The 12241-nt window shown below is 43.8% G+C and overlaps 1 protein-coding gene and 1 non-coding gene across 3 annotated transcripts in view; both read left to right on the top strand.

Moving 5' to 3' along the window:
• Nucleotides 1-12241, top strand: part of ATRN (attractin) — a 220333-nt gene that overhangs the window by 60465 nt on the left and 147627 nt on the right. For both annotated transcript variants that reach the window (XM_054990039.1, XM_054990040.1), the window contains exons 2-3: nt 1092-1175; nt 4724-4837. In XM_054990039.1, the coding sequence (XP_054846014.1) occupies nt 1092-1175; nt 4724-4837 (198 nt within the window). The remainder of the gene's footprint in view (nt 1-1091; nt 1176-4723; nt 4838-12241) is intronic.
• Nucleotides 8641-8712, top strand: TRNAA-AGC (transfer RNA alanine (anticodon AGC)). The gene has a single exon. It is a non-coding gene; the product is annotated as a tRNA-Ala (tRNA).

Raw genomic sequence — 12241 nt, 5'->3', positions numbered from 1 at the left:
GGGCCCGCAGCTATGTGAACTTTCAGCTCTGCTTTGCTTCGGGGCAGGGAATTTCTTCAGGGACTGGGACGTGGAGCAAGAAAACTGCAAAGGGAGACAACACAGTCTGAATCCACACTCCGCCACAAAGAAACCTTAGGCCGTTCGCTCACTCTCAGCCTCATCAAGCTCGTGTGGATAAAATGGAGAAAGGGAGAACCATGTATGGTGCCCTGAGCTGCTTGGTGGGATGAAAATGTCACAAAATACTATAAGGGAAAATGAGCCCCGTGGCACAGAGTGGCAAGCGGCAGTACTGCAGTCCGAGCTCTGCTCACGACCTGAGTTCGATCCTGGCAGAAGCCGGGTTCAGGTAGCCAGCTCAGGGTTGACTCCGCCTTCCATCCTTCCGAGGTCGGTAAAATGAGTACCCAGTTTCCTGGGGGTAAAGTGTAGATGACTGGGGAAGGCAATGGCAAACCACCCCATAACAAAAGTCTGCCAAGAAAACGTGATGCGACGTCCCCTCCATGGGTCAGGAATAACTCGGTGTTTACACAGAGCTTCCCTTTTTATTATAAGGGAAAATGAGGACAATGGTATATACCTTATTACGAATTTAACTCTGCTCCAAAGGTTTTGTTTTTTTTTAAAAAAAAATCATCTTGGCAGCAGCTACCTAATTTGGGCTGAAGAGCAAGTCTGCACAGCAGAAGAGCATGTCAGCTCTCAAGGATGCATTGCAGGAAAGCATCCTGTCCCACATGCGCTGCGCCATAGTGTGAGAAAGCTGGCATTTGGGGTGCAAGTATAAAACACAAATCATGCCCACCATTAAAGAGCTGTTTTCTTCTTGTATGAGACGGTGATTGCTATTGCTGTATCAGAATCGCAAGCAAAATCCGATGATGTGCTTTTGGGCAGGTAGTGGTCAGAATGGTGAAATTTTTCCAAAAACCTCTGTGTGTGTGTGTGTGTGTGTGTGATTCTCCTTTAAAAGATTTAAATGGTTGGAAAGCCTCAGAGAGAAGCAAGATTACAAGAGTGCTTTGTCTCTGGTTTCAATAAAAATAAATGTTTAATCACAGTGGGTTGTTCGTTTCTCTTTATAGGCTCACAGGCCCTTCGGGATATGTAACAGATGGACCTGGAAACTATAAATACAAAACGCAGTGCACATGGCTTATTGAGGGAAGGTGAGTAACAAACACCTTGATTTCTGTGGGGCGTAACTGGGAGCTGTTTTCGTTGGCATGAAGTTGCTCATTGATGCGTTATTGTGGATTGCCTTGATACGGATCGTGCACAAGTGATAGTGCTAACATTCAGGTTAAGATCAAGATGGGTAGCTGTATTAGTCCGACTGTAGCAGTGGAGAAGAGCAAGAGTCCAGTGGCCCCTATAAGACTAACAAAATTTGTGATAAGGTAGGAGCTTTCGTGAGTCACAGCTCACTGCTTCAGATATCCGGAGCAGTGAGCTGTGACGCACGAAAGGTCATGCCCTACCACATATTCAGGTTAAGGAATTCCTGTTCCTTAGCTGAGAAGTTGAACCCCTACTGAAATGTTGTTGGTTGTTGTGGTATAATGGTTAGTAATAATAATGTAATAATGGTGTGCTTATACGCCACTCTTCTAGAGAGATTAGTGCCCCACTCAGAGCGATGAACAAGGTCAGTGTTATTATTATCCCCACAATCCAGCTGTGGAGCTGGGCTGAAAGGAGTGTCTCACCCAAGGCCACCTGCTGAGCTCATGGCAGTCGTGGGACTTGAACCAGCAGAGAGCAGCCCAACCACTTAGTGCCTCACTCGGAGCAAACAAAGTTGGTGTTGTTATTATCCCCCCAATACAGCTGGGGAGCTGGGATGAAAGGAGGGGCTTCCCCAAGGCCACCTGCTGAACATCGAACCAGCAGAGTGCTGACTTGCAGTCCAACCACTTCACCACTATGGTACAGCAGCTCCACGTTAGCATGTTACAGCAGGACTGGGAAGATGCAGGTTCGAATCCTTAGTCTGCCGTGAAGCTCACTGGGAGACCATGGCCAGTCATTCTGTCTGCCTCTCTCTCTCTCTCAGTCTAACCTGCTTTACGGGGTGGTTGGGAGTGTAACATGGGGAGGAAGAACCATGGATGCCGCTCTGAGCTCCTTGGAAGAACGGCGGGATCGAAATATTCTGTATAGATTGTCCTCGGTAACTTTTCTAATGGCATGGCAGCCGGTTGATCACGAGCCACACAAAGACCAAGTCCAAGTCTCTGTTTGGGCTGTAGCTAGTTGAGCACCCAATACAGCGGCTGTGGCAGTGAAGCGGAGAGAATTCCAGTCGAAGCATCTTCGCCTGCAGAGGTCCCCTTCACTTCCAGGTTGTGCTGCTGGGAAAGATCTGGATGTGCGGATACGTGGTGACAGAAGTCAAACGTTGCGACCATTTTTGCTGTGTGGTGTGATGGGGCACATTTGAGCTTTAGCTGCTACCCTGGAAGTGTTGGCTACCAATCCCTTTCAAGTGTAACCTTTTGGTTCACAGCCCAGTTGTCCAATCGTTTTATCGTGCCAAAGGCAAGAGAGGCGGGAGTTGACAGAGTTTCCTCCTGTGCATGAAAAGTCCATTTGTTCCCTTCCAAAGAAATACTGGCTTCTCTGATGTTGTCCCAAATCCACATTTATCCTGACGAGTCTTCGAAGGGCCTGTTGACCTTTCAGCGTAGTTTTTTTTAAGCTGTGAAAAGGAGCTCCTCTTCATAGCATTGATAATCGATCCCTCTGGCAGATTTCAGTGGATTTTTTGGCAGAGATTTTTTTTAAAGAATGGTGCATTTATTGTTAATTTGTCTAAATATGTTCATGGTCAGCCATGATTTTTGTTGGATTTTTAAGATACCGGAAGGGTGATGCTGTTGAGAATATGAATGAATAAGCTTAGGCATGAAAGAATTACAGTACAGCATGGAATAACCCAGCATGCCGTATAGATGGATGAAATGTTGTATGTGGCTTCCCCTGTTGAAGAGATATCCTTTGTACTGGTGATAGATCAAGATGGGTAGCCATTTTTGTCTGTCTGTAGCAGTAGAAAGGAGCAAGAGTCCAGTAGCACCTATAAGGCTAACAACATTTGTGGTAAAATATGAGCTGTCGTGAATCACAGCGGAAGAAGTAAGCTGTCTGAAGAAACGAGCTGTGACTCAAGAAAGCTCAAACCGTACCACAAATTTTGTTAGTCTTTTAGGTGCTACTGGACTCTTGTTCTTTTCTACTTCTGTACTGGTGTGTGTGAAGCCTTATTTATCTCAGAGAACACATTACAGCAGGGCTTGACAAATCCCAGGTGCCTGTGCACCACGGCACCTATACATTTCATTGTGGTATTCAGTATTTTCTTCAGCCGTTTATTATATGTACAAAGCGTATTGAGGTAAAGGATAGAGGTTAGCTTTTTCTTGAGATGACAGCCAGGGTTACTTAATATTTTTACGCATGACAACACTTTTGTGATAGCTTTTTTAAAAAAACGACAAGCAACCGAGAAGAGTTTAGGATTTGATTTTGCAGTAGCAGTAATTAGAAAGTATGCTAATTAAGATATGAAAACCTGAAGGCTGGGAAATGTCTGGCATGTAAATTTTGGGGGTGGCTCCCGGAGCCGAAGAAGGCCTGCATTACTGTCCTTGATTTCCAAAGAGAACAGAATTGATTGCGTGGCTCAATGTCAGAGCGTCGGCTCAGCATGCAGAAGGTGCCTGGTTCAGTCTGTGGCATCTCCAGTTTAAAGCCTCTAGTAGTAAGCAAAACACCTCTGTCTAAGACCCTGGAGAACGGCTGCCGGTAAGACTGGACAGTATTGACCTCGATAGACCAGTGACCTGGCTGGTAGAAGTCGGTTTCATCTGTAAACTCTTGAGGCAATGCTGAGTTTTCAAAGTAAAAAACTTGCCTTCCTAATAACCGAGTAGCAGCACAAGTCGTGTCACTTGCTGGGCTGTACCGTTGCAGGCTACGGGTGGAACGCTGCAGGTCCAAATGTCCAATGAGATCCTTCCCTCTGATGCATTATTTCTATATCTGTAGGGAATCTCCCCCCTGAAATCTGAAATGCTACGGCTCTGCAAAGAACGAGCCTATGTGGTTGCTTAGATCATATCTTTTTTTTAAAACTTAGATTCCCAAATTAATTGTGTGTGTTATCACCAGTATGTGTAATCTGCTTTGAGCCTCAGTGAGAAAGGTGGACTGTAAATGTTTTCTGAGCTTCTTGTTATCTGATAAGGTTATCACACATGACACTGCCTTACACTGAATCAGACCCTCGGTCCATCAAGGTCAGTCTTGTCCACTCATTCCGGCAGCAGCTCTCCAGGGTCTCATCACATCACCTCCTACCTGATCCTTTTAACTGGAGATGCCAAGGATTGAACGCGGGACTTTCTAAATGCCAAGCTGTGCCCCCTCTCCCTCCTACCCCAAAGGCGTTTTGCTTGGATAACTTTTAAGGATGCAGTAAAACTCCATTACTACTTCATGGGCTTTGTACATTCACGTGGATGGGCTTTGTGCCTGCTCCGTGCCATGGTTTGGAAATTCTCTGGCTCTGGAAGTTTCTAAATTACGACTCTGCACAGACGCCAAGCTCATTGGTGTGAATGCACCATGTGCCCTGCTTTGGAAGAGGACCCATATTTTTGGAAGGAGACTAGTACCATCCAGGCAGATAACGCTGTATGTTTTGTTTCTGCAGGCCAAACACAATCCTTCGGCTCCGCTTCAATCATTTTGCGACAGAATGCAGTTGGGACCACTTGTACGTGTATGATGGGGATTCAATTTATGCCCCATTACTAGCAGCTTTTAGGTAAGTCCCAGAGCACAGTGTGAAATTAATTGGCGTGTCTCATTGGTTTGATACTGTTCTTTATGTTCTGTTTTGGAGCTTGAATGTTCTAGGAGGTGCCAAAAGTGGGATTGTTACACTGGGGGTAGTAGACATGCCTTTTGACCAAATCCTAGCAAGGCGCACCAGTCTGTCTCTCTGTAACGAGCTTTTCCCCGTGTCTGAACCAAGCTTCCACTAACCAAAAGAAAGATGTATCTTTTCTCTTGGAAAGCTTTCAGCAATTAGTTTTCAGACCTGTCAAACAGCTAAGTTCTTTGAACCACCTGTTTATCAGTACATTTATTTTATATAGAGTTCGATATTGCTTTGCAACTCCTTATCAAACGCACAGACACCTGTCTAGAGTTTATTTCACTTTATTGAAAATACACCCTGGTTTTTTTAATGAAGCAAGTAATTAAAATATAAATGTTTATTAATATAAATCCTATAAAAACAGAACACAGAAAGGCAATAAGAAATAAGTTTGCTAACATTTCCTAATAAATTCTAAGTTTGACATAATCAAAGTTTCTATGAAATGCATAGGGAATGATAAATCCTCACCTAAATTCTCTCAAGAGATTTCTTCCATCAGAGCTCTGCCATTCTATCTGAATTTGCATTTTTATATGCAAATATCTAAGAGCTTTTCACGTGATAGCACAAACAAACGATAATTGGTCTGATGCTTCATTGAAAATATTCATAGTTTCTATTGTATAACCTTCCAATTAGTAAAAAATGACATTATACTCAAACTTGCAAAACAAAACTATAAATCTCTGAGAAATGACAGAAAGAGTTAAGTTGAGAGATCAGTATTAGTTGAATCTCTGATAGAGGAACATTAATTTTGATAGAGTCCACTATTTTAATTAACTGTCAAAAGATTAAAGCACACCTGTTAGAATTACCTAACACTTAGAAAAAAACACACAGACGGTTCATGCAAAGTCTGAAAGTTCATCTAGGATACAAGTGCTTGGCCTAGTATTGCTCAGTATTGATTATTGTCACGTGCTTTTATCTATAACGGTGCAACATCTCCAGGCACCAGAGGATTTCACACTAACACACTGGTGATCTCAAAATACTGTTTTCCTTGTTGTCTGTGTTTTAAATAAGTTGCTCTTTTTTAATTTCATCACATTTTGTTCCTTTCATTATGCTACATAATATGATGATAAGGGCACTTTCCATCAGCATCGGCCAGCTAAACCTGGCATTATCTTTATTAAATAGGTTTAGTCCTAGATGGTAGCAAATACTTGTGAGCTTGTTTTGTTTACTATAGCAGCACAAAGATTAGCACTAGATCCCAGGGATCTATTCTACTAACGGTGCCCCTTTCCTCTAGTGCAAGGAAGAATCTCTTTGCTCCACAGAAGGCTCCTGGTGCTGGAGGAAGGGACCGCCGTTCATGAACGAATTCCACGGGAATTCGTTTCGTAATTTCTGATAGGTAAGGGTAGTGACTACTGAGGACTTACACAGTTTTAAAGTTGACAATGAAGAAATTGAAATTGTTCAAGATTTTTAATTCCTTGGCTCAGTCATCAACCAACATGGAGACTGCAACGAGGAAATTGAGACTTGGAAGAGCAGCTGTGAAGGAACTAGATGAGACCCTTAAAGATAAACATGTCTCTTTGGGGACCAAGACCAAGACAATCCAAACGATGGTATTCCCCATTGCTATGTTCGGATGTGAAGGTTGGACAGTGAAGAAAGCTGACAGGAAGAAAGTTGGTCCATTTGAAATGTGGTGCTGGAGGAGAGTTTTGCGGATACCGTGGATGGCCCAAAAGACAAATAAGTGGAGTACTAGATCAAACCAACCCTGAATTCTCCCTAGAAGCTAAAATAACAAAACTGAGGCTACGAGAAGACAAGACTCTATGGAAAAGTCAACATTGCCGGGAAGTGTTGAAGGCCGCAGGAAAAGAGAAAGGCCCACAGTGAGATGGCTTGACTCAATAAAGGAGGCCACGGCCTCCAGTTTGCAAGCTCTGAGCAAGGCTGTTAATGACAGGACGTTTTGGAGGTTTTTCCTTCATAGGGTTCCCGTGAGGCAGAAGCAAGTTGACGGCACCTAACACGCACAGGTCAGAGTCCTGCTAACTCGAGAAGAATTTGGGTAACCGTGTTGGTTCAAAATTTAGTGAAAAAGAAGGAAAGTATTGGCTTATTTTATTTGCTGCTTTATTTATTTGGAAGATGTACAAGCTGCCTCTCCAGAGGCCTGCCGGGGGCAGTAAAAAAGTAAACCAAGCATAATAAAAGCATAATACATAAAACCCTAAAAACAATAAAGGGGGGATAAAGTAGTATAAAACAGTGCCTATTCATTCCAGAGGTTTTAAAATCTGTTGTCCTAAACTGGCAGTAATAACAAAAAACGGCAGGGTGTAGGCTCTGAAACCACCAGCCAAAAAAGGATGAGATTAAAGTTCAATTAAAAGCCTGGGGTGGTTTGGCCTAGTGCCTTGATGATAATAGGATAGGTGCCAGGCAAGCCTCAAGGGAGGAGGCCCTGCTGCGAATTCCCGAAGCAGTTTTGCTCTTGGCCCCTGGCCATTTTCTGCTGTTCTAAGCATGCAGATCGTGTTACAGGCTTGAGCAAGAAAATGCCCTTCGGTGCGAACCTGATTATTTTTAAGTGTTTTAGGGAAGGACCTGAAGGTAAGTCACTTGCCCAGATGCAGCGCAATGAAGCGTGGGTGGCTGTTCGTTTCCAGTTGTTACCAAAAAATCTCGCAGATGCTCACTTCGTGTTGTATGTTGCGTCTGTAAAGGTAGAGTGAGCCTGATGTGAGTCTGCTGTTTAATTCTCCTCAAGTTAATGAGGTTTTAATTGGCCTCCTAAGCAAGTTAAAAAGCTTTGTTTGGAAATCACTCGCAACAACGGGTATCTGGTGCCGGAGGAAAATCTCATTTTGATAATGTAAAAATAGCTTTTTGCGGTCTGTGCTGGGAGGCAACTGCTTTAATGCTTTTGACAGTTGCCTTCCTGGCAGTACACAATTGGCTTAAGTAAATTTAGGGCAAGGTTAAACTCAGGTGTCTCTCCGTTTGATGGAGGGACCGAAACGATTTGTTCGGAGCTTCTCTTCAAACCATCACTGCTGTGTTTGGCGTTTTAAAATCCATGTTTCTGGTTGTATTCCTTAACATGTCATCTCTCAGGTAGGTTGACTTTGATAATACTAGGTGCTGACGAATGCCAAAAATTTCCCCTTGTAGGGTGTCTGATGCGGGATTCTTTCAAGAGCGTTTTGGTGTATACCGGTCCAAAATTGCTTTTAAACCTTGGCTGCACAGTTGCTTTTTGGTTGCCCCATAGCTTTTGGGTATTTTTGCAGGTGCTGACAGCACAAATCTAGCAAGGCTGCTCATTCGTTATCTTGAGCAGCAGCATCGAAGCTCTCACACATTAGGGAAAATGTCTGCTAGCTTCCTTTGTCCTCGAACTTCCTGTAGTACATTTTCAGTCCCTTTGAGGGTACTTGAACAGCTGCATACCTGTTTGGAATCAGGCCACGCTGCTATGAAAGGCAGACATCTCGATTACTAGGACAGTAAGTAGGCGTTCATCTTCGTTCTTCTGTGCCTCCAAACATGGGACTGCGCAGGCGCAGGCCAGCCGCCGGAGAATTTTCTACAGCTTCTATAGCTCCGAAGGGGCTGTTTGTTGCGCGCCTCAGCGACCGTTTTCCCGCCCAAATGGTCACATGCTCCTCCAGCGACCAACGGCCCCTTTTTATGTTAGGAATGAGAGAGAGACTGTGGCTCAGTGGAAGAGCATCTGCTTAGCATGCAGAAGGTCCCAGGTTCAATCCCCGGCATCTTCAGTTAAGAATCAAGTGGCAGGTGATGTTAAGGACCTCTGCCTGAGATCGTGGAGAGCTGGTCTAATTCAGCTTCAGGTGTTCATGTGAAAGGCCCGAAGATGATTAGTTGGGTTTGAATCGATGCTGTGTTGTGCTAAAAAAAAAGGGTTTATCGCATGTAAGAAAAGCAAAGGTTGGAAATAATTTCTCATCCTTCTTCCTTATAACAGAGATACAGACCACTTATGTCACATGTTGCGTGATGTACCAAATGTGTGCAGGGCCAAAGCAAAGGTTGCGCCATACACTGCATCACGAGAGGGTTCGTGTGTGCCAGTGAATGCATGGTGGATTATTTGTATCCCCTGATGAAGTTAAATAGAGGAAACAAGAGATTGACTAGCCGGCTTCTTGTTGGAATGTGACACCTCCTTTCTCATATCCCGGCTCCACCTGCAATGAAAAAAGAAATGTAATCAAGACATGTATGATCATTGCTACTTTTAGAGATACTTACTTGCTGGAGACTCTTTGGAACTTTACTCTGCTGTTCTGTCTCCACTTACAGAGAAAATACAGAGATATCAGCTTGGACTTCATTGCCTTTTGTTTTACTTTTGGATACTCGCTGCTTTGAAGATAGTTTATACGTTTTTTGTTCTAACCTGTTGAATTTCTGGATGAATGAATGGAATGCATTATTATTTTTGGCTCTCTTATCCACTTTGACGATGTAAGATGCATCGTTTATAACACAGTGTATAAAACTGTTTGGCTTATTTATGGGATTTAAATGTACGAATGCCTTCATTTTCTATTAACAGAATTGCAGATATGCCCAGTTCTTGCAAAGATCTGCAAAGATTTGCACCCTAAGCTTCTTTAGTGCCTACCTGTTAATTTGTGCCTCTTGAGAAGTAGGAAAAAAGGCCAGTTGAAATCAGAAAACAAATGTTGTAGCAAACAAAAGAGAGAATAATATTGGACGTCATGCTGTCTTAGCCCCTCTGCCAACCAGGTAAAGTGAGAATTTTGATGCACAGCAGTTTGTTGGAAATGCTGTAGTGGAACTAAGAGCCAGGTTGGACTAGATAGGTTGGAAGACCCCTTTCCAACTCAAGATTTTTATCTGATCAGATGATGTGAAGGTTAGACAACTGCTGGGTACTAGGAGTGTGCACCCCAAAAAGATTTGGGTTTCCCACTTTGGGTTTACCCAAAGCAGGAAAACAATCCGGAATAACTGAATCCCGAAGTGACAAGCTGCTTCGGGATGCAGGTATTTAAACAGCTTTGGCGTGCTCCGTAACGATTCGGGTTGTAGTGAACCACCCCCTCCTCCCCTCTCCCATCGAGTGAAAAAAGGCGGCGGGGGAAGCTTGAAGAAGCACTTTTGCAAAGGAGAATAAAAGTGTTGTGGCTGCTGCTGCTCTACACAAAGTTTTCCGAAGTGTTATGAAGCACTTCGGAAAGCTTTGCTTTGGTATTTCCAAATTAGCTCAGTGATGCTGGGGCTGATTCAGGAATACCCGAATTCAGGAATCTACCCGAATTGGGCTTGATTTGGGTAAAAAGCCTGAATCGGAAACCCGAAGTGCACACCCCTACTGGGTACTAACCCCAACTAATGAGAGCAACCCTTCCTGGTATGCAGGATAGTAAGGGCCAGCTTGTGTCATCAGGGCTGTGACTGCATACACATCCCAGTTGTAGCAGAGACCTACACTCACCCTACCAATCTGGTGTCACACATTTGCTCCTTGCATGCCTAGAACCAAATCTGCCCAGTCCATTATTTGCCCTACACATCAAACACTTATTGGCACCGCATAGCTGTCCTGATCACGTTGTTGCTCCTTGGCTTCATGGAGATCGGCCATTTTCACTGTTCACGATAGTAAGATCTGAATAGCCAATCTGTTTGCCCAGGCTTTGAGTCCTTGCTAGAATGCAAAGTCCCTTGTACTCGCAAAAGCAATTTTGGCATTGTACTGGTTAACTCTGTTAAGACAATGGATTTGTCTATGAACCGCTCCTTTGGCACACTGAAGATGGTTTAATAGGTCTCTACTGTGATGTGAGGACAAAGGGTTGTTGTTAGGCGAACAATGGGGCTCGCTTGACATTAAGCCATAGTGAAACATTGACTTTAGAGTGACAGGAGTGAAGTGCCGGGCGTGCGTCATTAGGCGTTATTAGGCGTTAAGACCCTGAGTCCCCAGGATGCGCATAGAGGGAAATGATTTCCTTGATATGCCATATACACACTAAGCAGCCGTACAGCCTTACTGTAGAGATTGAGGTCTCGGCGTGAGGACTTGGCAGATACAAAAGTCTCTGCTTCAAGGGAATTCTAATCAGAAATATAGATTTATTTTATTTATTTCAAATTTCTATTCTGCCCTCCCCGCAAACGGGCTCAGGGCGGATAACAACATATTAAAATACAATAAAAATTCATCTACATTAAAACAACAGTGTATTAATACACATTTAAAACAGGATGGTGGACAGCCTTCACAGGGAGGGTTAAGATTTTATACACCCCTTTTTTTCAGGCCGGTGGAGGCCCGGCGAAAGGATAGTAGGTCCTGCCGGGCCCTGATTTCAGCAGACAGAACGTTCCACCAGGTGGGAGCCAGGACCAAAAAGGCCCTGGCTCTAGTTGCCAGGGAACACCAACAGCTGTTTGTCCCCTGATCGGAGTGTCCTCCGGGGAATATATGGGGAGAGACGGATTACAATATTCAGATTACATTAAAACGTACAGCAGGGCATGGGAAGGAGAACCCGGGTGATAAGTCTTTACATTCCTGTGCTTGCCTGTGCCCTTTCAGGAACTGAAGCTGGTTTCTAAAGTTCTGTGTGAGTTCCTAGGAACTGAAAATAAGTTTTTCCAGCCTCAGGTGCTTGTCAATCTGAAGCTCGAGGTACTTGCGTCTTTCTGCTTACAGTCTTATCTGGGAGCTGTCTCGCTGTACTTCCTTTTGTCATAGTGAATATTAATGTCACCATAGAGGTTTGTGTGTGTGTATTTTGCCCTGGGATTCTGAAAGATCAGCAGAAAGGAGCACAAGCACCGTGAAAAACTTACTACAAAGTATATCAATGTATATGCAGTGAAAAAGTATATCCAAAAGTATCAATAAACATTCCAAAACAACAGGCCTGTATTACAATCATTTACAAATCACATATGTATCATATGGCTGCAGAAAAAACCTCAGAGGCAATCTCATACGTGTGTATCATATAGGTCACATAACATTTCAGAACGTCTTATGAATGAATAATACGATGAGCTCAATAGCAGTAAACGTAGACCTAAAGTGACCAGTGCTTCCAATACAAAGTGCCAGTGCCTTGAGTTATAAAAAAGACAAATCAATGTAAGACAAACGTCTTCATGAGGAAATGTCCCATGCGTTCAAAGGAGGAAATGTCCCACGGCGGAGGTGTAACTGCCACGGGGGTACCAGTGTTGCCTTCCCGTTTCCGTAATCCTCCTTCCGGCAGTTATCACGAAAACCACTATTCTGTTCCAAAAGAG

The sequence above is a fragment of the Eublepharis macularius genome, chromosome 10, assembly GCF_028583425.1.
Source record: "Eublepharis macularius isolate TG4126 chromosome 10, MPM_Emac_v1.0, whole genome shotgun sequence".
Classification (NCBI taxonomy): domain Eukaryota; kingdom Metazoa; phylum Chordata; class Lepidosauria; order Squamata; family Eublepharidae; genus Eublepharis; species Eublepharis macularius.
Note: the sequence above shows the minus strand (reverse complement) of the source record. Positions and strands in the feature narration are given on the sequence as shown.